The following is a 25,996-nucleotide window of genomic DNA, read 5'->3' as shown; positions in this document are numbered from 1 at the left end:
GGAGGGCGAGGCGCGCGGACACGGCGGCCAGGCCAGGCGGGGCTAGAGCCGAGCAGGCCGGAGAGGGCCGTGCGCCCGGGGCGGGGGGGTCGCGCCGCGCCCGCCCCCTCCCCGCCCCGCGTGGGGCGTACGCACGCTCCTCTCACCGCCCCTCTCTCCGCGCGGGGACCCCTGGCGGACGGCGCGTGGACATGGCCAGCGATGCTTTGCAGGTAGGCGCACCTGCGTCCTCAGCCCCCTGGCGGCCAGCCGGCGCCGGGGACCCCCGCCCGCGCGCTGCCGGAGCCCCCGGGATCGGGGCGGCCAGGGCGGGTCCCCCCCTCCCCCGAGCACTGGGCGCCCCCTCCCTGGCCCGGCACCGTGGAGCCAGCACAGTCCCCTTCTCGGCTGGTGGAGGTACGCACAAGGGGGGAGCGGGGAGGTCCTGAAGCACCCCCAAGCTCCGCCCTTCCCCAAGAATTAGGGGGGCGCGGCGGAGGCTAGAATTCAGGTGTCTGTGGCTGGCTGTGCATCCCGGTGCCTGTCGACCCTGCCACTCGTTCTCCCTCCCAGCGTTCGGTTCCGGGCAGGTGCAGCTCCACCTGAGCAGGTGCCTGGCGCGGTGCCCCGGGAAGGGAGGAGGCCGCCCGGCCCGTTCCTCTCCCCCGCACAACAAAGCTCCAGCCGCCCCCACCTCCAGACTGAGCTTTACGATGGTCCCGACGCCACCCAGATTGTCACCTGTTGCCGGAAGTGCCAGATTCACCTCATTAGGTCGGGGGTTGGGGGACCCACACGGCCACCCGGCTGCCAGATGGAACCTTATCCCAGGTGGGGAGTGTCCATGTCAACAGACTGGGGATTCTCTTATACCTGGAATCCCACCTGGGCATGGGCTGGGTCACCCCACAACATACATACACACACACACACACACACACACACACACACACACACACACACGCAGAGGCACAGCTGACTGACACCAACCTGCCGCCCAGCCAGCCAGGTTCTTCCTGTGCCACCTTGTGGACATCACAGCCCTGGACCCACCTTCCCTATTTGTGGCTAGCAGGGCCAGGGTGACTTCTGACACTTCTTTCGTTCAGTGACCCAAATCTGAGACATGTCCTGTACCTCTGGTGCCCCCATTAGCACCTCATCATCCCTCCGTCGTCCTGTGGTTGCTGTGTAACTGGGTTCTCGTCTCCTTCTGCACCTGCCCCCACATCCCCTTTGTGTCTGTCCCATGACCCCCATCCCCCATCCCAGTCCTGCTGATGGCCTGCCAGCCTTGCCGAGGAGCTGGGCGTATCTGGTGTTGCCGATCACACAAGGTCAGACCTTGGGGGCTGGGGAGGGCTGGGGTCTCTGCCTCTACACCTCAGCCCTGGGAGGGCTGTGTAGGAATCCCCTGGCGCATGCATGCGCTTGGCGTGTAGCAAACATGACCTGGACGGAGGCTGTGATTCCTGGAACGAGGCTGGACCTGTGCCCTGGTCCCCTTTCCCATCTCCTTCCTGCTCTCTTCCCCTGTCCTGGTCATTCCTTTCTCGTGGCTGCTTGGGTCTGCTAAACTGTCCCTCTGTCTGTCCCAGTGTGTGCCTGTCCGTTCTGTGTCCAGCAAACGGATGTCCTGTCCAGATTCCGGAAACGCCCAAAGCATTGAAATCTCCGGACATGGGGTCTAGGTCCCTGGCCACTCTGGGAAGAGGGGAATTCTGGAAGATGGACCCTCTGGACCTGGGGTCTCCTGCTTCATGGTGGGAGTTGGGGGAGCAGGGATTCTCCAAGGCCAGGCCAGGCTCCTGATTCATGGGTTCATCATGCTGGCCCTCAGCTGACCCCTGCCCTAGGTAGGAGTGAGTTACCCAAGAGAGGAGAACCCAGGAGGGCGGGACTCCCTCCCTCCCTCCCTCCCTGCTCTGCATATTCTCAGGCCTCAGCTGCTGGAGGAGGTGGGGCTGAGGGAGCCTGCCTGGACTTCCCTCATTTGACCTGGCCCTGCTCCTGGCTGTACCCCTGCTCTGCCTGCTGGGGATAGGGCGGGGCTGGGTGGCAGGTGGGGCCTGGTTGGTAGCAGGTGGTATTAGGTGAGCCTGGGTTTAAATTCCAGAGCTGTCACTTCCTAACAGTGTGTCCTAGGCCCCGTGCCTTTCCCTCTCTGAGCCTTGGTTCTGCCATCAAAAAAATGTAGCTGGAGGGTTTTCATGGTGGGGAAAGACGTAGACCAGGCCAGCACCTTGCAGGTGGGGCTGCTGTGAAATCCTTCCTGGGTCACGGTCAGCAGCTCAGCGTGTGCATCTGTGTCCTTTAATCCAGGGTTTCTAAGCCTCAGCACTATTGACATTTGGGGCTGAATCATTCTTTGAGATGGAGGCTGTCGTGTGTACTGTAGAATGTTGAGCGGCACCTATGGACTCGACCCAGTAGATGCCAGTAACACCCCCAGTTGTGACAACCAACCAAAAATGTCCCTGGATATTGCCAGATGGCCCCCAGAAGTGGGGTGGTAGTGGAGGCGATCCCCTTCCCCATGGAGAACTGCTGCTGCCACCGCTCTGAGCCTCAGTTTCCTCACCTGTAAAGTGGGGGAGAATCATGACAGTTGCTCAGGATAAATGTGAGGGGTCAGGAGGATCATGGGAGTGACGCTTTTGGCCTGAAGTAAAGCCTCCCTGGGGGACAGCTGCCCTTGAGGTTGGTCGGGAGCCAACCATGACTTTCTTCATCTCTGAAGTGGGTTCTCATGGCGGCGGCAGATAATGTGTGTGGGGCTCTTCATGCCACGCTGACACCTAGCTCAGATTCTGGGCATTCCCGTTTGAAGTCCTAGCTCTGCCTTCTGCTGGCTGTAGGACTTTGGGCAAGTTACATCACCGCTCCAGGCCTCCGTTTCCTCATCTTGAAAATAGGGTGATAATAGGGACTTCCCTGGCAGTCCAGTGGTTAAGACTCTGTGCTTCCACTGCAGGGGGGGCATGGGTTTGATCCCTAGTCAGGGGATTAAGATCCGGCATGCCATGCGGCATGGCCAAAAAAAAAAAGAAAGAAAATGGGGTGATGATAGCACCTCCTGGGGTTGCATTAGTTGACCTGGGAGCAGCTTGCAGTAACTGCTACCATACTTGAGCTTTCATAGAGACACTCTCACCGCAACCCTCCAGCGCTGCCTCCTCACAATGTGGGCCTCAAGGAGGTGCCGCTGGGCTGGCCAGGCCCCTTAGGCCTCCAAGCTGTGGTCAGCGGCAGCGAGAGACCGAGCTGAGAAGAATCCGGAAGCTGGGACAGGCTGCATCTGCAGGAAGGGGGCTGGGCCACCCATATAAGCACTCATGGGTGTTTGCATATAAGTGTGCACAGGGGTAGACGCAGGGGGTGTGCACACGCTTGCTAGCCTGCGATGCGTGCACATGCCTATAGGTGTATGAGAGCGTGTGCACACCCAAGCCAGCCCCTGGAGCCTGTATACATGGGGGAGGCTGCTCTTCACGTCCACACTAGTGGGCCTGTGAACGTGTGCGCGCTGTGTACGTCTTGGGCATCCTCTTGGGACAGGGGGCAGGGGCCATCCCTGGGGTGCCTCCAGAGAAGCCGGCTCAGGCCTGGAGTGGGGCCTGAGAGGAAGGCCCTCTAGATGCCCCAGAGGCCCAGAGCTGGCCTTTTGCAGGGGTTGCTGGGAGCTAGCAGGAAAGAGGAAGTAGCAGGCGAGAGGCCCTGGCAGGGCTGAGGTTCAGGAAGAGGGCGGGGCCCTCAGCCGGGACCCAGGATGGCGGAGGCCAATCCCCCTTTGGACCGGGAGCTGGAGGTGCGGGCTGGGGTCCTGGTGGGGGGCCAGCAGAAGAGGACCCCAAGTGGCACAGGCCAGAGGCTCTGCCCTCGGTACCTCTCGGTTTTGGACTGAAGGGAGGAGATGAGGTGTTCGACTTGGAGTTTTCTGTTTGAGAGATGAAACTGTTTGGGGCCCTTTGGGCTTCCAGGCTGGGGAGATAGAGGAGGAAAGGGAGAGGCCTCTGCTCTTTAGGGTGCCGGTTGTAGAGGATGAAAGGAGGGGAGATGGGGCCTGTCCCCGGGATCTAGTTTGGGGGTACAGCAGGGGACAGATGAGGCCTCGCCCCGTGTCCTCCTCGTTTGGGATTATAGCAGAGGGAGGGTGAGGCCTGCCCTCAGTACCTCCTGTCCTAGTTTGAGGGCACAGCAGTGAGGAGAGGGGGCCTGGGACCCCAAGCTTATGGTTCGGTGGGGCATCAGAGGCCTGCCCTTGATACTTCCTTGTTTGGGGAGCAGCAGAGGGAAGAGGAAACCCGCCCTCAGGACCTCATAATTTGGGGGACAGGGGAGTGGAGATGGGGCCTACCCTTGGGACCTCCTAGGTTAGGGGGGCAGCAGAGGAGAGAAAGGGGTCTGCCCTCAGGATCTTGTCATTTGGGGGGGCAACAGAAGGGAGACAAGGCCTGTTCTTGGGACCCCCTAATTTGGGAGGACAAGGGAAGGGAGATAGGGCCTGTCCTTGGGGACCCCCTAGCTTGGGGGGCACAGTGGTGGGGTGATGGGATCTGACCTGAAGAATCGCACTGCCTAAGGACAGATGAAGGGAGGTTGAACTGTATTTGTGGTCCCCTAGTCTGAGGGGACAGGGAAGGAAGAAGCCCCTGCCCTCGGGACTTCGCGGTTTGGGGATGTCTGAAAGCAGGGACAGGGCCTCGCCTCACCTCCCACTTTTGGTGGCGGGGCGGGGGGGGTGCCGATCAGAGGACATAGAGCAGCCCTGTGTCAGGAGTTGCAGTCTGGGAGGGGACCAGGCCAGGTCGGCTGAGCACGGCTGAGCACTCTGCACCCCAGAGTCCTCCTGGCCCTGCTGACCCTGCTCCGTCCTCCGCAGAGCGAGCCGCGCAGCTGGTCCCTGCTGGAGCAGCTGGGCCTGGCGGGTGCCGACCTGGCAGCCCCCGGGGTGCAGCAGCAGCTGGAGCTGGAACGGGAGCGGCTGCGGCGGGAGATCCGCAAGGAGCTGAAGCTGAAGGAGGGCGCCGAGAACCTGCGGCGGGCCACCACCGACCTGGGCCGCAACCTCGGCCCCGTGGAGCTGGTGCTGCGCGGCTCCTCGCGCAGACTCGACCTGCTGCACCAGCAACTGCAGGAGCTGCACGCCCATGTGGTGCTGCCCGACCCCGCGGCTGGCGTGCATGGTAAGCCAGGCTTCCCCGGGGATGCGGGACAGCAGGGGGTTCCACTGCCCAGGGCTCACCCGCTGTGTCCTAGAGCGAGGCCAGCCCATCGCCTCTGACCTCCAGGGAGACACACTCGGTCACAACAGCACCGAGCCTCAAAATACAGGCAGACCAAAGGCCAAAAGCAACACCCAGAGAAAGGTACACACAGTCACACCCACACCTGGACAACACCAAAGGGCTTACACGGGGTCACACGAATATCTAGGCTCACAGAGTCATACCAGCACCCGGACAACCCCCAAGACTCTTTCTAAAATATCTTTAATTTTTATTGATTAAAAAAATTTTCAATTGTGATCAAAAACACATAACAAAATTCGTCATTTTTAAGTGTACAGTTCAGTGGTGTTGAGTAGGTTCACATTATCGTGCAAGGGATCTGCAGAACTTTTTCACCTTGCAACCACAGACAAAGGTGTAACACACATCACATCAGTAGCCAGAGACATTCATACACGGTCACGCCAGCACCCAGACAACTCCTTAGGGCATACACACTATCATATGAATACCCAGAGACTTGCATACTGGCACCCAGCACCCAGAGAAATGCACGCACAGTCACACCGACACACAGACAATACCGAGAGACTCGCACCTGCTCACGCCAACCCCCAGAGATTCACACACACACAGAACTGCCCAACCCCTACAGACGTCCACCGACCTGTCAACAGCCTGAGACTTATACACACACTCGGACAAGGCCTGAAGACTCAACACCACTTAGCCCAACACCCATATACCACTTAGGTGTGTCAACAGCTAGAGACCAACATTGTCATGTCAACACTCAGAGATACAGTTCAGCCGACCCCCAAAACCTCATCCGGTCACAGCTGCACCCAGAGTGACCTGGACAGTCACACCACTCACTAGAGACTCACAGAGCCATGCCAGCATCCAGAGACACGCATGTCTGGCTGTACCAGCACCCAGACACGTGGACACAGTTGTACCAGTGCCGGGAGATCAGAAAGCACAGTTGTGCCAATAGTCGGAAGCATATGCCTAGAGTCACCCCCAGCACCCAGAATCTCACACAGTCATTCTAACACCTCGAATCTCACAGTTACACTAGCACCTGGGGAGACACACACTCGCTCAGTTATGCCAACACCCTGCGGGTCACAGACCTAACCACCGCCACACCCACGGATGCCCACACAGCTGTGTAAGTAGTTGGGGACTTCCGTACGAAGGTAGATACAGTCACACCAGCACCAAGGACCCAGCGCACACCTGGACAATTGCCTGTGCTCATTCATGCTGGTCCTGCCCCAGTCCTGCAGGGGTTTCCCTACGAGGGCTGGGGTGGTTGGGCCCTCTGGACCCTGGTCCCCAGCTCTTCCTCTCCCTGGCCCTGGGGGTGGATCCTCTCAGCTGGGGCAGAACCACCTGGGCAGATGGAGGTGAGGGCCGTGGTGACTCTGCCCCATCTACCCCCTCCAGATGCCCCCCAGTCCCCCTGTGAAGGCGGCCCAGCCTGCTCAGCCACCAACCTGAGTCGCGTGGCCGGCCTGGAGAAGCAGCTGGCCATCGAGCTGAAGGTGAAGCAGGGGGCGGAAAACATGATCCAGACGTACAGCAACGGCAACACTAAGGTGGGGGCAGCGCGAGTGCACCCCGCCCCGTGTGCATGTACACCCGCAAGCGCATACAGTCTGGGGGGGGCAGGGTGGCACCTACATCTGCTCCCTTGGGAGTCTGGGGTCCTCTGGGTTGGGGACAGAGGGGCTGATGGGTGGCTTTGCAGCAGGACTGGGGTGCGGTCAGCTCATGGGGGCATATGGGAAACAGGGTAACTGTGGGTGATGTCAGACAGACACATGGCAGAGACTGTCCCCCCCAAACTCAGTTACCCCCAGAGATGGTCAGGGCAACATGCAGCCTCTCACTGCTGGCGGTCTCTCTCTGACACTTGTACACGCAGATCAACACCTCGGTGCACACACATCATCATCCTAACATCTAGAGACACAGCCATGGTCACGACAACACCTAGAGGCTCACAGACACACATGCACCGTCATAAGGTCTAGAGTCACATCAGTAACAACGCTCATAAGCACGTGGAGGATGACCACCAGAGCAACCTCTAGATACAGAGAGACACACACCATCGTATAACGCCCGGACACACAGCACAGGCCAACGGACCGCCTAGACACACAGACACACACATTATTAAATTCACACTCAGAGACCAGAATTGTCACACAGGCGCTCCCCCAGTTGTACCAACACTGAGTACACAGTCACAGGTTTGCACCAACACCCAGAGATACACCCACAGCATAGTCAGACCAACAGCTAGAGACCCAGAGAGCACCCATGCCTGTGTGCACACACAAATGCGAATATTATGTGGGAGGGCACAAGCCATGCAGAATTTTTTTTTTTTTACTTTTATTGATGTGTAACAAATGGACGTAAAGCGCAGAAAACTTAAGTGTACAGACCAATGAATTTTTATCTAGGTACACATCACCCACATCGAAATACAGAACACTTCCTGTCACCCAGAAAGGGTTCCCTCCTGCCCCCTTCAGTCAGTACACAGACTTCTTTGACCACAGGTTAGCAGTGCCTGGTTTTGAAACACAGCACCATGTAGATGGAAAAATCCACAACCAGTGTCCAGTGCTTGTACACAACACGGGGTCCTTGGCTATGCCCAGTCATCGCTGTGCCTTGACCTGCACACACAAACATCGGGACTCCACTTACTGCAACTGTCTCACATGCAGTCACCCTTGGACTCACCCACGTGGCTACAGTCAAGGCTACACCCACCACGGGGAACACTTACACACGTACGCCATTCTGACAGCTGACACAAACACAGTGCCTGCTGGTGCAAGGCACGGCTCTGAGCCCTCCACACAGGTTAGCTCCTTTAATCCTCAGCCCAGTGTTGGTTGGCGCTGTTAGTACTCCCCTTCCTGCAGATGAGCAAACAGGCCAGAGTAGTCAAGCGGCTTGCCCAAAGTCACACAGCTGTTAGGCGGCAGAGCCAGGATTCAAATGCCATGGGCGACATCTCCCATCAGCACCCGGGAACACACGGAGGCACGTGTTATCACACCCACACGTGAATGCTCTGTCACAGCGTCACCCAGGGCCTGCACGATGTGGGCAGCAGGACCGGTGGTCAGACCCTCATCTGCCCAGCCTTTCCCTCATGGCCCATCTCTGCCTCCAGGACCGGAAGCTGCTGCTGACGGCCCAGCAGATGCTGCAGGACAGTAAGACCAAGATTGACATCATCCGCATGCAGCTCCGCCGGGCGCTGCAGGCCTGCCAGCTGGAGAGCCAGGCGGCCGCAGACGAGGCCCAAGGTGAGTCCCTCGCCCTGAACAAGCCTCACCTGCATTCCACCCTGGAGAGTTTGGCTCCCAGCCCCACGAGGGGTCCCTCTCTGAGGCAGGGAGGTGGGTGCTGTGACTCACCACGTGACTGGAGCCCATTCCTGACCCTTGCCAGGCCTCAGTTTCCCATTTTGTCCTATTTCAGATTTGCATGTGATCATGTGTTGGCAAACTACGGTTCTTGGACCAAATCTACTGCCGCCTTTTTTTTTTTTCAAATAAAATTTTATTGGCACCCAGCCATGCCCATTCATTTACTATCACTTAAGGCTGCTTTTGCACTGCAACAGCAGGGCCAAGGAGTGGCAACAGAGCCCGTGTGGTCTACAAAGCCAGAAATATTTACCCTTTACGGAAATAACGTGCGGACCCCTGGACTAGGTGGTTGCCTTGTCACGTTGGCCCCTGTGGGTGTCCACGGTGTGTGTGTGTTCCTCTGTGTGTCTCAGTGTATGAATGCCTGGGGGTGTCTCAACCCCATTGTTAGCCTGAATTTGTCACAGGGTCTTGATGTATTGTGTGCAGAGAAGATTATCTGTGCTACTGATGTGTGTCAGTGTATCAGCTACTGATGTGTGTCAGTGATGCTGACCATGGGGACACAATACATAATAACATCATGGTACCGCAGCTCCTCCGTAATAATATGGTGCCGCAGCTCCTCCGTAATAATATCCTGCCCTGTAACTATGGTAGTTTCTGTGTCACCACGAGAGGTAAGTGTCAGCTCTTGGTGGGCGTTAGTGCATTTGGGCTGCTGTACCGCAATACCACAGACTGGGGGTGGGGGCATGTAAGCGACAGACATTTATTTCTCACCGTTCTGGGGGCTGGGAAGGCCAAGATCAAGGCGCCGGCAGATCCAGCGTCTGGTGAGAGCCCTCTTCCAGATTCATAGACAGCTGCTTTCTTACTGCATCCTCACTGGTAGAAGGGGCAAGGGAGCTCTCTGGGGTCCCTTTTATAAGGACAGTGATCCCACGCATGAGGGCTCCGCCCTTATGACCTAATCACCTCCCAGCGGCCCCACCAACTAATACCATCATATTGGCGGTTGGGTTTCAACGTACGAATTTTGCAGGGACACAAACATGCAGTCCATAGCAATAGGGCTTGGAACTCGGGTGACAATGTGTGTGTCTTTGTAGCGGGGAGGTGTCGGCGTGACTGTGTGGTTGTTCGTCTGTACTCGGAATGCCTCTGTGGGCTTCTCAGTGACAGTGTGTGATGGTATGATCACGTCCCTGTGCTTTGGGGTGACATTGTAACTTTTGGTGACAGCCTGATTTTGTCCCCATAAGTGTAAAAGCCTGGATGACTGTTTGGGCACATGTGACAGCAGTCCCGGTGGGTGCCACACAGCTGTGGGTGACTGTGGCTGTCTGAGTGCCCACGTCTGAGTCTAGGTCGTTGTGCAGGACAGCGAGACCGTCCTTGGAATCTACAGCCTTGGATAAGGGTGACCGTGGCCTTGTTTCTCTGAGTGACAAGTTTCCTGCACCTGGGTGACAGTGTATCCTTGTGCCTGTCCCTGTGCCATTGGGCCTCTGTGTCTGTGGGTATCAGTGATGCTGCCCTGCCTATGTGACAGTATGGTGGCATTTCTTTACCTGTCCCTATGCCTTATCCGTGTGGCAGTGTGACGGTGTTCCTCTGATTCTCCCTGGGCTGGAGATAGAGCCCTGGGAGTTGTGCCACTCTGTGACTGTGTCCTATAAGGGTATTTATGTTCTGTGACCATTTCCCTCTGCCCTTGTGACTGTGTCCCTTTGCTGGGGGTTGACAAGGCATGTATCTATGTAATAGCCTCACCACTGTGACAATGTCCCTATGTGGCAGTGTGATGGCATCTTTGTGAGAGTGTGTGTTCCTCAGCGTGTGTGTGTGTGTGTGTGTTGCAGTGCCTACACTGGTGACAAAGTGATAATGCCACTGTCACCCTGTGAGTGACAGTGTGACGACGTCTGTGTGACACTGTTCCTGTTCTCCCAACTACATTGTATTTCATGGGGTGGGTGGTCACTATGCATTTTTCCAGACCCCTGCTGAAGGAAATGAGGTTGTTTCCAATCTTTTGCTCTTAGAAGGAAGGCTGTGAATAACCGTGTAGAGGTGGTTTTTTAAAAAAAAATTATTTATTTATTTTTGGCTGCACTGGGTCTTCGTTGCTGCGCACGGGCTTTCTCTAGTTGCGGTGAGCGGGGGCTACTCTCCATTGCGGTGCTCGGGCTTCTCATTGCGGTGGCTCCTCTTTTTGTGGAGCACCTAGGCGCGCGGGCTTTAGTAGTTGTGGCACATGGGCTCAGTAGTTGTGGCTCGTGAGCTCTAGAGTGCAGGCTCAGTAGTTGTGGCGCACGGGCTTAGTTGCTCCGCGGCATGTGGGATCTTCCTCCAGGGCTCAAACCCGTGTCCCCTGCATCGGCAGGTGGACTCTCAACCACTGCGCCACCAGGGAAGTCCCTGCAGAGGTGTTTTTTATGGGATAAAGTCCCTGAACTGGGATTGCTGAATCAAAGGGTAAATATATTTGTGATTCTGATAGAAATGGCCAAACTGCCTCCATTGGAAAGCCACTTGTATTCCCGTTAGCAATGAATGAAAGTTACTCTTTTTTTTTAAGTGTCCCTGTGTCTGTGTGACTATATCCTATCCAGTTGCCATGGTATCCCTGCGACAGTCCCTGGGGATGGAGTGGGACCCTGACATGTATCTGTCCCTAAGACTTTGTTAATGGTGTGCCTGTATATATGACTGTCCCCGGGTGACAGCTTAACTACATCCCTGGGACCGTCCATGTGGGTGTGAGAGCGTCTGGATAAAAGAGGGACAGCATCTGGGTGGAAGTGTGGCCGTCTGCCTGTGGGTGACAGTGTGACTGTGTCACCATGACCCCTCACCTTGGGAGAAAGTGATGCATATTGATGGCCGTCTGTGGCCAGTGCTTGTTCCTGCAGATGGCTGCGTGTCTGGGACCGGGCTGGTTGGACCTGGGCCCAGGCTAGCCTCACTGCCTCGTGCCCTACACCCACAGGGAGTCCGGACCTGGGGGCCATGGAGCTGCGCATCGAGGAGCTGCGGCACCACTTCCGAGTCGAGCACGCGGTGGCGGAGGGCGCCAAGAACGTGCTGCGCCTGCTCAGCGCTGCCAAAGCCCCAGACCGCAAGGCTGTCAGCGAGGTGAGGGACGCGGTGTCGACCCAGAGGGGTGGGGCTTCAGCAATGGGTGGGACCTCATTTTCAGGGAGCCCAGGGGTAGGACCCAAATGGCTGAGGGCTTGGGCTTCCAGGGAGGAGCTCCAGGTAGGACTTAGCCAGTCTGGGGGCGGGGCCTGGGTCTGCACTTGGGGAGGGGCGTGCTGGATCCCGCCCCCAGCCCGGCCAGGCTCCTCCCACCGCAGGCGCAGGAGAAGCTGACCGAGTCCAACCAGAAGCTGGGGTTGCTTCGGGAGGCGCTGGAGCGGCGGCTCGGGGAGCTGCCCGCTGACCACCCGAAGGGGCGGCTGCTGCGCGAGGAGCTTGCTGCGGCCTCGTCCTCAGCCTTCAGTGCCCGCCTGGCCGGGCCCTTCCCCGCCATGCATTATAGCACCCTGTGCAAGCCCGCGCCACTCACAGGTGGGTCCCGACGTCCCCCACCCAATCCGGACCCTACCTCCCGCAGCTCTGGACTCCTGACCCCTCTGAGTCCCCCAGCCCCGAGACCCCCAACCGGGATCTCCACTCTCCCCAACCCTGGACTCCCATCCCACTGTTCCCTCCCTTCTCCATTCACCCCAGCCCTCTGGACCTGGGCCCCATTTCCCATGCCAGACAGCCGTATGCACCTGGACTTCCCACCCCGCCTTGCCCTCTGAGGGACTCTTGTCCCCATCCCCATCCTCACTTTCGCCACCCCTCTCCAAATGGCCCTGCCTTTTTTCTCCAGCCAGAGTCCCCCAGCCCAGTCTCACAGTCCCTTGCTCTCAGGACCCTCAGCCCTGAACCTCTGTCCCCCAACGCCCAGGCTAGCCAGCCCCTCCCTCCTTAGATCCCTCAGCCACTACCTCCCCAGACTAGCCCTACCATAGACCCCAGCCCCAGTGTCAGACCTCAGATCAGCCCGCCGAATCTAAGCCTGGACTCCTAGTCCTACCTGGCTCACCACCGCCTGGACCTTCAGCCTACACCCTGAACCTCTCTTCTGTCACTAAACCCCAGCATCCAGACCCCCTCCCCAGATTGACCCACCCCTCCCCTTGTCCCATGTTTCTCACTTCCGGACACAGCCATCCCTGCATCAGACCCCCTGCCTCACCCTGACAGTCCCTCACCACCTCCCACTTGCACGTTGGCCACTTCTGCACATGCCCACTTTACCTGCAGGCCCTTCCCCTCGTCCTGCCCCAGATGTGACCCCCCCCTCCCCCGTCATGAGCCTGCCCCTCTCTCAGGGACCCTGGAGGTGCGTGTAGTGGGCTGCAGAGACCTTCCAGAGACCATCCCTTGGAACCCCTCACCTTCAGTGGGGGTGCCTGGGACCCCTGAGAGCCGCACCCCCTTCCTGAGCCGCCCAGCCCGGGGCCTTTACAGCCGAAGTGGAAGCCTCAGTGGCCGGAGCAGTCTCAAAGCGGAATCCGAGAACACCAGTGAGTGGGCATTGAGGGTCTGGAGGGATGAGATGGGGTGGGGGGTCCTGGATTTCCCACATTTGTAACATTCTTAAAAATTAGTACATCACACCCATTAGGATGGATACCGCAAAACAAAACAAAACAAACAACAGCTGTTAAGGAGGATGTGGAGAAATTGGAACCCTTCTGCTCTGTTGGTGGAAATGTAAAATGGTGCAGCCACTGAGGAGAACAGTATGGCAGGTCCTCAAATGATTAAACAGGGAATTACAATATGATCCAGCAATCCCGCTTCTGAGTAAATATACAAAAGAGTTGAAAGCAGGGTCTCGAAGATATATTGGTATACCCATGTTCATAGCAGCATTATTCACAATGGTCAAAGGTAGAAGCAACCCAGTGTCTGTTGACGGATGGATGGGTAAACAAAATGTGGTCCATCCATGCAATGGAATATTTCTCTGCCTTGAAAAGGAAGGACATTCTGAAACATACTGCAACATGGATGAACTCGAGGACATTACGCTAAGTGAAATAAGCCAGTTATAAAAAGACAAGCAGTACATGATTCCACTTATATGATCCAGAGTGGTCAGATTCATAGAGTTAATGATTGAGGGTGAGGGGGGAATGGAGAGTTATTGTTTAGTGGGGACAGAGTTTCAGTCTGGGAAGATGAAAAGAGTTCTGGAGATGGATGGTGGCGATGGTTACACAACAGTGTGGACGTACTTGATACCACTGAGCTGTACGCTTAAAAAGGATTATGATGGTAAATTTTATGTTACGTGAATTTTACCACAATGTGAAAAAAGCTAATACGTACATGTTTAAAAGTATGAATAAAAGAAGAATGACAATAGAGTAACCATCTGTGTTGCCACCACCCAGGTCAAGAAGTAGAATTCTCTGAGCCCCCTCATGCCCCATCCTCAATTCCAGCCCCTTCCTCTGTCCTAGAGGTGGCTACTCTCCTGCCTCTCACGGTTATCATTTCCTTGTTTTGCTTTGTAGTTTTAGCACCCATGTACCGTCTCCAAACAATGTAGTTTAATTTGCCTGTGTTTGAACTTCATATATGTGGAATCATACAGAATGTATGTTATGGTAATGGCTTCTTTCAGTCAACATTGTTTGGGAGACTCATCCCTATCGTTGCATGAAACTGTAGTTCATTCATTTTGCCATGTCATGAGGCATGTCAGATTGCTGTCTTTTTTTAGGTAAAAAATAGTTGAATTCAGCTATTTCATGGTTTAGCTAAAGAGACTATATTACAATTTATATATTAATTCCTGGACAGTGAGCTGTTTCTAATTTAGGGCTGTTATATAAGCATTATATTTATGCATCTCCCGATGTATACTTGCCTGCATTTTTCTAGGATAAATACTTAGGAATATATTGCCGGAACTTGCATACAGCATAAAAGTGAATTTGGATCCCCGCCTCACACCTCGTGCAAAAATCAACTGGAGGTGGATTAAAGGCCTTACTGTGACAGGCAGAACTGTAAAGCTTTGTCAGATAGCACAGCAGAATGTTGTGGGGGGGGAGAAGATGTCTTTAATAAGATACAAGAGATTACCCTCGGCCTGCAAGAATCTCCTGACGGCCTACCCCAACCCCTGTTCCAGGTGAGGTGGGCACTGTGCTCAAGCTGGATAACACGGTGGTGGGGCAGACGTCCTGGAAGCCGTGTGGTCCCCACGCCTGGGACCAGAGCTTCACCCTGGAGCTGGAGAGGGTGAGTTCGGTTAGGGGATGACAGGGCTTGGAGGAGGAGGAGTTTGAGGGCGCCCCAAATGACGGCCCTCTTTCTGTCCCTTGAGGCACGGGAGCTGGAGTTGGCTGTGTTCTGGCGGGACCAGCGGGGCCTGTGTGCCCTCAAATTCCTGAAGTTGGAGGATTTCTTGGACAACGAGAGGCATGAAGTACAGCTGGACATGGAACCTCAGGGCTGCCTGGTGGCTGAGGTACAGCCTGACCCCGACCCTGAGAAAATGCTTGGGCATCTCCTGCTCTGGAAGGGGAAGATGCGTTTTCCACTGGTCTCTGAATCTCGATAGAAAAGTACATATAATTAGTCACATCAATGCATGACTGAAGCTGGGATTGGTTTTGTTCTGAAACAAGATATTAAAAAAAGAAAAACAACAACAACAACAATAAAATTTTGTCAAGCTAGAAAAGAAAAGCAAACCCTAGCAACATATTACAGAGATTGCCACCAGAGCCACAGCTGAGCAGAGAGATTCCTTCCACAGTGATATCAGGGTTAGGGTCCAAATCAGGGTAGCCCACCCTTGGCACTATGGACATTTGGGCTGGATCATTCTTGGTTGCAGGGGCCGTCCTGTGCACTGCAGGGTGCTGAGCAACACCCCCTGCCTCCCCCCACAGGATGCCAGTAGCAACCCCCCCGCTCCAAGTTGTGACCACCAAAAATGTCTCCAGACACGGCCAGGGTCCCCTGATGAAGAGCCCGTAGTCTAAATGACATTCCTAGCTGACCCCTTGTAGTACGGCTGGGCCCTGTTCGCAGTGCTGTACTGGCATTGGCTCGTTAGTCCTCACAATAACCCAGTGCAAACAGGACCATTATTAGTCACATCTGATAGAGGAGGAAATGAGCCACAGAGAAAGAAAGTCACTGGCGCCCTCATTTAACCAGAATCATCCTCAAAAATTCTTCACATTTGCCCCTAACATATACATGTGTTCTGTTTTTTTGTCTATATGTATACGTGTGTGTGTGTGTGTGTGTGTGTGTGTGTGTGTCTCCCCATGTCCTTAAACCCAGGAGGAAATGTGTGTGTTTGTTTTTTTTTTGCTACTTGCTTAGATTTTTAAATACCGCTTCTCTTTGCAAGAAGATCAGACCATGTGAAAGAGATCAGAAATGTGAAAGAGAAACAGCTCACAATGCACAGTATAAAATACAGCCGTATAATGAACTCTGTTTTCGGGAGTGGGATAAATACCAAGTGAGTCACTGGGTTCAAGTGAGTTTAAAGATTAACCTGAAAGAAGCTTTTCCTTGGTTGCCAGAGACCAAATATATATTACTCTAAGTTTTCACTAAAAAGTGCTTTCAAAATTAAAAAAAAAAACATTAGTACATTTTCACTAATTCCCAACACGTAGTTTTTTCTTGAAAAAGTATCTAGAAAAATTCTTAAAACATTCAAGGGCTGTTTTACTATCCAGGTGGAAATTCTTATGTGATCTCATAATCGAGAGGACTCCTGAAGGAAAGGAGCAGAGAAGGGCAGACTTCAGATGGTAGGGCCACGAAACTATTCTTCTATTAGGAAGACTGTCCAAAACCCAAGTGGACGATAGAGGTGGGCGGCCCGGGGGACAAGTTCTGAGGCTGTCCTTCCTGCCTTCAAGGTTTACTTATAACATTCTATTTTGTTTCTCCCCGAAGCGCCAGCCTGTAGGACTTTCTGCAGTTCTGTTGTCAGTGAGCCTACAATCGTTGAGTTCCGTTGTAGGTAGAAATGTTCCATATCTGTGTCATCCAATACAGTAGCTGCTAGTCCGTTGAAGTGTGGCTAGTGTGACTGGGGGAACTGACGTTTTCATTTTACTTAATTGAAATAGCCACATGTGGCTAGAGGGGACCAGACTGGACACCCGTAAAGCCACACAGTTCTGTGACTCCGGCACCTTCTAGAAGATGCGTTGGAGTCGGGAGAATTCAACTCGGCCAGTGGTTTCCCCACTTGGGTGGGCGCCAGCATCACCTGGAGGGCTTGTTGAAACACAGACTTCGGGGCTCCACCGCCAGGGTTTCTGATTCGGTGGGTCCAGGTTGGGGTGGCGGTGCTGAGAATCTGCACCTTCCAGCAGGTTCCCAGGTGATGCTGATGCTGCTGGTCTGGGACCACACTCGGGCGATCGGGACACTAGGTGAAGTGTAGGACCTGTTTGCTGGAGTTGTATGCGCATCTCGTTGGACCAGACCCACTCCCCACCCCTGGAGGAGGGCCTGCTTGCCTCCTTCTTGCCTTTCCAAGGTAGCACTTCAGGAGGTGGTCCCGTCGAAGGATGGATTGACTTTATGACCCCTTAATACGATGCCTAGTACTCTGTGGTTGGACGCAATGCCACAGCGATCAGAACCCCCGAAACATATGGGCGTGCACACCTATGATCCTAAGGGCTTCCCCACCAAGCTGCCTGGAGGTGGGCGAGGGTCCTCACGCTAGCCCCTCCCTCAGGTCACCTTCCGCAACCCTGTCATTGAGAGGATACCGCGGCTCCGACGGCAGAAGAAGATCTTCTCCAAGCAGCAAGGTGAGGGGATGGGCTGGGGCAGGGGAGAGACCAGGGGTCCCGGGAGTGTCACAGAGGGTGACACCCGCCCCTGTCTCCCCAGGGAAGGCATTTCAGCGCGCTAGGCAGATGAACATCGACGTCGCCACCTGGGTGCGGCTGCTTCGCAGGCTCATCCCCAATGCCACTGCCACAGGCACCTTCAGCCCTGGGGCTTCTCCAGGACCCGAGGCTCGGTCCACAGGGTAAGGAGGGAGGGCCCCGGAGTTCCGGCTGCCTCTGGTTGCTTCCCGGAATGCTAGGTCTTAGATGCACCCTCTTCCCTTTGCCGCAGCGACATATCTGTGGAGAAGCTGAACCTCGGGGTTGACTTGGACAGCTCACCCCAGAAGAGCCCTCTGGGTCCTCCTTCCAGCCCATCAAGTCTGGTGAGCTTCCCCCTTGGCCTGGGCAGTGTTAGGGGACCTCCACTGCCACTCAAGGCCCAGAGATCGCCAGGAACTTCCCTGGTCACACAGCACACCTCTGCCAGAAGCGGGGTCCTGTTCTCTATCCCGGATAAAAACATGAGCTTGGGAGCCAGGCCACCTGGGTCCCGTCCCTGCTCTGCTGCCTCCTAGCTGTGTGACTCACGCCAAGCAGCTTCACCTCTCTGTGTTTAGTACACTGCCCTGTAAAATGATCACACTTAAAACTCATGTCGATGACAGAAGTCCAGTTAGTGGTTTTCTCTGGGCGGGGGTTTATTGATAGGAGGGGGGACACAAGAGAGCCTGGCAAAGATGATAAAAACGTTCTGCATCTTGATCTAGGTCGGAGGTCAGCACACTTTTTCTGGAAAGGGCCACATAGGCAGTATTTTCAGCTTTGTGGGCCAGAAGGTCACAGTGATGACTAGTCAATGCTGCTCTCGTAGAAAGCAGCCACACCTGATACAAGCAGACGTGAAGGGGTGTTGCTGTGCGCCAGGAAGCCTTACTGAATGTCTGTCACTTTCATGGATCGTGAACTATTAGTCTTCTTTTGATTTTTTTCCCCCAACCCTTTAGAAACGTAAAAATCCTTCTTAGTTTACAGACTGTACAAAGCATGGAGTTTACCGACCCTTGGTCTAGGCGACGGGCATCTGGGTAGATACGTATGTAAGAGCTCTTTCCATTGCCCACCTCACCGAGTGCACTTTATACCTCATTTGCTAAAAAAATGGAAACAATAATATATGCTTCGTGGCATTAAATTAAAACGAGAGGCCTCATTAAATTAGATGAGTTTGTCCAAAAAAAATACAAAAGTTGAATAACATTGAACGCTGGGGAGGATGCAGGAAAAGCATGAGAATCACTGCATCTCCTTCGGACGGCACAGCTGGCTGAGTTAAAAAGATGGGCATTACCTTGACCTAGAAGTTCCAGTCCAGGACATCTATGATGGACATTCACACACGGCCACCAAAATGCTTGAATGGTATAAAATACATCTAGAAAGGTACCCACGAAATCATGAACAGCAGCTGGCTCTGGGGAGGGCGGCTGGGGCAGGAGAGGACTGTGTTTCCTACTGTACACCTGTTTGCGCTGATTGAATCTTTAGAACTGTCTCTATAGTGGAGAATGATGGACCAGTAGGTAAATTTTTCCCACTTAAATTATTAATTTTGATTCTTCTCAAAGTTATATATGCTTATGATGGAAAGAATTAGGTCACTCCGTGGTATTCCCTAATGCCAATAAAGGGAATAAGTAGATAAATGATAAAATACAGCATAGAATGTGCTGGGAAGAAAAATAAAGCAGAGGAAGGGGACAGGGAGTGTTGGAGCTTCTGTTAGTTAGTTAATATGGCGGTCAGCTGGCCACCTTCAAAGGTGACGTTTGAATAAAGGCCTGAAGCAGGTGAGGGAGGAACAGTGCAGGTGCTGGGAAAAGAGAGTTCCTGGTGGAGAGAACAGCCCCATGCAAAGGTCCTGGGTGGAAACACGCCTGGTGTGTTCAGGGCACAGTGAATGGAACAGTGTGGCTGAAGGGGGATGGAGTGAGGAGGGGTGGGGGAGGAGAGGTGAGGTCACATTGGTGACAAGAGCCTTGGTGGCTCTTGTGGTTATGGGTTATTGTACTCTGACCTCCTCTGTCTGCCACAGACGTCTCTGATCCAGGAAACTACCACCACTCCTGAGCTGCCTTCAGAGACCCAGGAGATCCCAGGCCCCACTCTGTGCAGGTGACACCCCTCCCCTGGCCATCACCCACCACCCCTGCCCACTGTCCCTTCCCCACCAGCCTCCTCTTTCCACAGCCCTCTGAGGAAATCACCCCTGACCCTCGAGGATTTCCAGTTCCTGGCGGTGCTGGGCCGGGGTCACTTTGGGAAGGTGAGGCAGGGGTCAAGGAGTTGGGGGTCTGGGGGGGTCCAGACCTCCAGGTCCTTGGACTGGCCACTAAGGCCACCCCTGCCCACTGTGGTTCCAGGTGCTGCTCTCCGAATTCCGGCCCAGCGGGGAGCTGTTTGCCATCAAGGCTTTGAAGAAAGGGGACATTGTGGCCCGAGACGAGGTGGAGAGGTGGGGACCCTGCTCAGGCCCTCTGAGAACTTTGGTCTTCTGGGAGATGGGAGACAGAGCAGTCCCCTCCTTGGAGCTGCTGTGAGAGTGATTCGTAACAGTCACTTGTACTTATTAAGCTAGTATTGGGGTGGCCAAAAAGTTCGTTCGGGGTTTTCTGTATTACAGGAAACCCCGAACGAACTTTTTGGCCACCCCAATACTTCCAATAATAACGACTCCTAGAAAGCACCCACCGTGTGCTTTACATGTAGTAACGAATTCCTCACAACGGCTCTAAGAGGTAAGGACTGTTACTGTCCCCATTCTGCTGATGGCACAGAGAGTTTGAGCAAATTGCCCAAAGGTCACATAGGCAGTAGGCAGCAGGTCTGGGATTTGAACTTAGGGACTCGAGTTCTGAAGCCTGTGCTATTAATGGTGCCATTGTACTGGGGTCAGGACCCTGAGTTCAGATCCTGCCTCTGCTACAGATGTGCTTAGAAACCTTAGGGAGTTCATTTCACCCTTCTGAACCTCAGGCTCCCCTTCTAGAAAAGGGGAGTAATAATGCCTTTCTTGCAGGGTCGCCGGGTGGAATGAATGAGAGGATGACTCTAGAGCATTCTGCACAGTGCCCTGCCCCCTGTAGATACCTGAGATTGTCCCCAATCTTCTTGACATCCTTTTATTAACCAGGAACCCAATTTAGGCTTAAGCAAATACAGGAATTCATTGCTCTGCATCAGAAAAGTCCAGGGGTGGCCTACCTCCAGGCATGGCTGTACACAGGTGCTCAGTTGATATCTCTCACTTCTGCTTTTGTCTGTGTGGGCTTTGCTTGCAGTCCCCTCACAGGGACAGAGATGCCCCCCACCCTAGCAGTTTAAGGCTCATCTGCAAACTTTAGCTCTTCTTCCTTAATAATTCCAGCAGAAACCCTGAGATTGAGCCCCATTGGCCTGGCTTGCCCTTTTGTGGGCCAATTCCTGGCCGGGGAGATGGGGTGCTCCAAAGGGAAAGAACAGTCCCTCTGGTGGTTTCCCAAAGGGAAGTTACTAGGACTGTTACTAGGACAATGGATGGATTCTGGGTGCCTGGTTAGCACGTTCAGAAGCATTAAGCAACTTGCCCAAGTGTGCACAGCCATGCAAGGCCCTTGACAAACAGCTGATGACTGAGGACTCTAGGGGGTGGGCGAGTCGGTGGTAGGGAGCTGCTGTGGTCTTTGACCCCTGCCCCACCCCCATCCCGCCCAGCCTGATGTGTGAGAAGCGGATCTTGGCGGCCGTGACCAGCGCGGGACACCCCTTTCTGGTGAACCTGTTTGGCTGTTTCCAGACACCAGAGCACGTGTGCTTCGTGATGGAGTACTCGGCCGGCGGGGACCTGATGTTGCACATCCACAGTGATGTGTTCTCGGAGCCCCGTGCCGTGTGAGCCTAGTCCCCCACCCCACCCCTCCACCCACAGGCCCTGCCTCCCCCCAGCTCCTGGAGTTATGGGGTAATGGGGGGCTCTTGAGGATGTGGAAGCCTTATGTGACCCTCTGCCTTTCCTGGAAGCCCAGCTCCCTCACACCGGCCTCTCTCTGCAGCTTCTATTCGGCCTGTGTGGTGCTGGGGCTGCAGTTTCTCCACGAACACAAGATTGTCTACAGGTGTGTATGTGTGTGCGCGCGCACGCGCGCGCGCACATGGCCGTGCATGCATGCTCTGCCCACTGGGGGACCCTGAGGCTTCAGGCAGGACCCAGATTCCCACTCATCCCTCTTTACATCCTCCCGTCCCCTCCCCCACAGGGACCTGAAGTTGGACAATTTGCTCCTGGACACCGAGGGCTATGTCAAGATTGCAGACTTTGGCCTCTGCAAGGAGGGTGATGAGCGGGGGGGGACTGGGATCTGAGGGGCTGGCCTCTGGGGTTTAGACAGAGAGGGGAGGGAGTGGAGTCCCCAGCCTTACCTGGGTTATCCCCTACCCTGGTCCTGGGATGGGGCTGGCTGTCTGGACCACCCCATGCTGGGCTGGGCTAGAGCTGTGACCACCCCCATAACCTCACATGGCCCTGCTGCCCCCAGGGATGGGCTATGGGGACCGGACCAGCACTTTCTGCGGGACCCCGGAGTTCCTGGCACCTGAGGTGCTGACAGACACATCGTACACTCGGGCGGTGGACTGGTGGGGGCTGGGCGTGCTGCTGTATGAGATGCTGGTCGGTGAGGTGAGGCCCCAGGCCGCTCCGCCCTGCCTGTCCCCGGTAACCTGTATATATATGCCCGGTGGGGGAGAGGGGGTCAGAATTGGCCTCCACTATGTGCTGTCTGATTGAGGACAGGTGGCTTTGCCTCCCTAGCCTCGGTTTCTGCATCTGTAAATGGGGTACTTACCCTCCCAAGTGAGCCTTGTAATAGTGCAACGGGAGCCCAGGGTGGAGCTGGGTGTGGTGTGGCTAGAGGGGCCTAATCCACCCTGGCTCTTCCTGTCCCCAGTCCCCATTCCCAGGGGACGATGAGGAGGAGGTATTCGACAGCATCGTCAACGATGAGGTTCGCTACCCCCGCTTCCTGTCAGCTGAAGCCATTGGCATCATGCGCAGGGTGAGGACCCCCCCAACTTAGGGTGGGCCAGGGGAGTGGCTCTGGGACTAGGAAGAGGAACACTGACACAGAACTCCCTCCCCCCAGCTGCTGCGGAGGAATCCAGAGCGGAGGCTGGGATCCAGCGAGAGGGATGCAGAGGATGTGAAAAAACAGCCTTTCTTCAGGGTGAAGTCCCCCACTCCCAGGACCCAGTCACCCCCCCCACCCAAGACCTAGTGGCTTCACCTCCAACACTGTCACCTCCCCTTGACACCTGCCTGCCTTTCCTTCCCCCTCCCTTACCCTCACTAGCCCTCCTACACCCACATCCACTCCAGGCTGGCCTGCGGGGTGGTGGTGGGGGAGCACTGCCCTGTGTATGAGCCCAGGCCCCTCCCCCCACTCATACGGTGATCCTTCCTGAGCCCCCAGGCCCGCCACTTTCCCTCCCTCTATCTTGTGACTCCCTGTGTTGATCCCCACAGATCCAAGGCCAGACAGGGTGCAAGGAGCAAAGCCTTCCTGCGCTCTGCTCTGAGCCTCCCCTGCTGACCTCTCCCCTCTCTGCCCTGCAGACACTGGGTTGGGATGCCCTGCTGGCCCGGCGCCTGCCGCCGCCTTTCGTACCCACGCTGGCGGGCCGCACTGATGTCAGCAACTTCGACGAGGAATTCACAGGGGAGGCCCCCACGCTGAGCCCACCCCGCGACGCTCGGCCCCTCACGGCCACAGAGCAGGCAGCCTTCCGGGACTTCGACTTTGTGGCCGGGGGCTGCTAGCCCCCTCCCCCACTTCTGCCCCCACCGAGCTGTCAGTTTTTAAAAAGGCCTTTGGGATTTGCTCTATCCATGCATCTCCGTCCGTTCTTGTGCAGTAATGGGGGTGGGGGGCGTGCTTGGAGGTGGGGAGAGTTGGGAGGGGATGTGATGGATGGCCGGTGGCGTAGGGAGTGATGGGGAGAGGCCCTGGATTGTGGTGGGGGATCGTTTGAAGGGGCCAAGGGATGGTGGAGACTCGGGGCTGTTATTGTGGTGGGGAGCATGGGCAGGCCGCCATGGGAGGGGGGCTCGGAGCTGTGTTGAGGAACTTCCGGGGTTAGAGGCCAGTGATGGGGCGTAGTTTGGGGGGTAGGGACTTGGGGTTGTGTGGGGGAGCTCAGGGCCACAATGAGCGAATGGTTGCGGGAGCCACTCATGACGGCAGCAGGGGCGAAAAGCGGCCCCCAACCCTCCCACTCTGCTCCCAGCCGAGCCTCCGCCCCAAGACTGCGGCCACGGCGTTGTGCGCGTGCTCTTGCGACTCCGGCTCTGCGTCTCTACGCCACCGCGTGGCTAGTCCCGGAACTGCACACCCCGGAGGCGTACACAGCACCTCTGCCGCTCCGGCGCGGCCGCGAGGATGCTGCAGCCCCGACGGGACGCACCGCCCCGGGCTTGTCCGCAAAAAGCGTTTATTCCCCGAAGTCTCCGAGCTGCGGACCAGAAGCCGGCCCCGGGTGGTCTGGTTTAGCCGCCGGGCGCGCCTAGAAGTGACTGAGGCCACTGTGCCGGGAGCTGCGCAGCGAGTTGGCCTCCCAAGCGCTCCTCATTAGGCCCAGCCCCCTGGGGCTGCCCTTGGCACCTGCCCTTGAAGGCAGGAGGCAAAGCAGTTGGCGAAGCACAGCCCGGCGCAGCAAGATGTACACCCAGGGGTCCAGAATCTGGTTCCACGAGGCGAGGCGCACGGCCAAAAACAGTGGCTGCTGCAGGGAGCTGGAGCCCCAGCCCGCGATGGCCAGCACCACCAACACCTGTGGGAGAAGACAGTGTGAGCGGTGGGTGGTGTAACAAAAGGGCACCGGCGAAGGGTAGGGCTGAGATGCATGGGAGAGTGTCTGAAGGTAAGGAGGCTGTGAGGATGGACGGAACGTCACGGGGAGGGTAAATGGGAATCTAATTGGGAAGGTGCCGTGGAGAGAGGGGAGAAGTGGGGGCCTTAGCGTGGCAGAAGCAAAGGCCTTCAGTGGGTGTGTGCTTGGGCAGGAAAGAAGTCCCAGGTATCCCAAAGGACAGGGGATTGAAGGGGAGAAGAGAAAAGGGGTGGTGATGGTGGAAGGAAGCTAGGGAATGGAAGCACTTAGGTGGGTGGGGTTGGAAGAGAACCTTGCCTGGGTCGGGTGAACTACAAAGACCCCAGGAAGGAGTAAGATACGGGGACTGGGAGGAGGAGTGGGACGTCAGAGGAAGAGGGCAAAGGGTGGACTCTGGCAGGTGGGGCCTCGAGGGGGCAGTGCCCTGGCTGGGTCAGGGAGAGAGGACCCAGGTATCCCAGGATGGAAAAGGGTGGGAGAGGTCACGGAGGGCGTGGGAAGGAGCAGGGTTGGAGGGGCATGTGCGCCCCTCACCAGCAGGGGGCTCCAGCAGATGCACGACACCACCATGATGCCTACGAGCTGGCCCACCATCTCCACATCGTGGGCACGGGCTCGCCGCGCTGAGCCGCGGCCCAGGGAGCCGCCGGGGGCGGCGGAGGCCGAAGCGACGGACGAGGCGGACGAGGCGGACGAGGCGGAGGCCGGGCGGGGTCCGCGCCCTCCCCAGTGACGGCGGCTGTCGGGGCCTCCAGCCGGGAAGTGCCGTCGAGAGCGGCGGCACCAGCGGGCGCGCAGCAGGGCAAGGCCGCTGAGCGTGTTGCACACGAGCGCGGCGAGCAGCGAGGCCAAGCCGAGGCCGGCGAAAAGGCCGGCGAGCAACGACTGGCGCCAGCCTCCCGCCGGGCCCAGACCGATGAAGCACCACGTACCCGGGTACTGCAGCTCGTAGCGGCCCACGCGCGCCAATGGCAGCAGCGCCACGGCCAAGGCCACGGCGGCCAGCGCGGCCAAAGCCAACCGCGCTCGGGCCACCGAGACGCCGGCCGCGTGCAGCAGCGGCCGCGTGACGCCCACGCAGCGCTCCACGGCCATGCCGCAGCCCAGCAACAGCGGGCACAGGCCGAAAAAGACCATGCATCCGCCCAGGAAGTGGCAGGCGCCGCCGGCCGGCGAGCGCCCCGCCGCGTACAGGTGCAGCACCAGCGCCCCCGGGATCACGTGGCCCACCAGGTCGGTGGCCAGCAGGCTGGCGACGAACAGCAGGAAGGTGGCTGCCGAGCGGCGGCGCCGCAGACGGCCCGCGACCTGCGCCAGCAGTGCCAGCGCCAGCACGTTGGACACGGCGCCCAGCGTCATGGAGAAGATGGGCAGCGCGGGCGACGCGCCCGCCAGGTCCGACAGCGGTCCGGCGGAGGCGTTGGAGGCCCCAGGTGCTGTACACGTGGTCGCCTCACCCGCCAGGCTCAGGTTGAGGGGCCCGTAAGGGCTCATGTCAGGTGCCGGGGGTGGGGCTGGGGAGAGGAGAGGAGGGGAAGGTGAGGTTCCACCATTGGCC

At 56.6% G+C, this 25,996-nt stretch overlaps 2 protein-coding genes across 2 annotated transcripts; one reads left to right on the top strand and one right to left on the bottom strand.

Moving 5' to 3' along the window:
• PKN1 (protein kinase N1) lies at positions 1–23,434 on the top strand. Its single transcript, XM_082836025.1, has 22 exons — positions 1–212; positions 4,862–5,165; positions 6,663–6,814; positions 8,416–8,551; positions 11,613–11,758; positions 11,980–12,193; positions 13,009–13,203; positions 14,826–14,935; positions 15,021–15,164; positions 17,418–17,493; positions 17,576–17,717; positions 17,807–17,900; positions 19,610–19,689; positions 19,765–19,840; positions 19,938–20,029; positions 21,268–21,444; positions 21,606–21,668; positions 21,810–21,886; positions 22,089–22,231; positions 22,500–22,607; positions 22,695–22,775; positions 23,165–23,434. The coding sequence occupies exons 1-22, from the start codon at positions 192–194 to the stop codon at positions 23,366–23,368; spliced, it is 2,835 nt and encodes a 944-aa protein (XP_082692151.1). The 5' UTR covers positions 1–191; the 3' UTR covers positions 23,369–23,434.
• Positions 23,435–24,111: 677 nt separating this feature from the next.
• PTGER1 (prostaglandin E receptor 1) lies at positions 24,112–25,932 on the bottom strand (the record flags this gene model as incomplete). Its single annotated transcript, XM_082836937.1, has 2 exons — positions 24,112–24,378; positions 24,973–25,932. 2 exons carry the CDS (start codon positions 25,930–25,932, stop codon positions 24,112–24,114), a joined length of 1,227 nt encoding a protein of 408 aa, XP_082693063.1.
• Positions 25,933–25,996: the final 64 nt, after the last annotated feature.

The sequence above is a fragment of the Leucopleurus acutus genome, assembly GCF_964270905.1.
Source record: "Leucopleurus acutus genome assembly, chromosome: 3".
NCBI classification, from domain to species: domain Eukaryota; kingdom Metazoa; phylum Chordata; class Mammalia; order Artiodactyla; family Delphinidae; genus Leucopleurus; species Leucopleurus acutus.
This window is presented reverse-complemented; position numbering and strand designations above follow the sequence as displayed.

Excerpts from the sequence above, each read along its gene's own strand:
- PKN1 (XM_082836025.1), top strand. The coding sequence starts at position 192 with ATGGCCAGCGATGCTTTGCAG. Across the intron at positions 5,166-6,662 it reads CCCCGCGGCTGGCGTGCATG|ATGCCCCCCAGTCCCCCTGT; the intron begins GTAAGCCAGGCT and ends TACCCCCTCCAG. Across the intron at positions 13,204-14,825 it reads AGCGGAATCCGAGAACACCA|GTGAGGTGGGCACTGTGCTC; the intron begins GTGAGTGGGCAT and ends CCCCTGTTCCAG.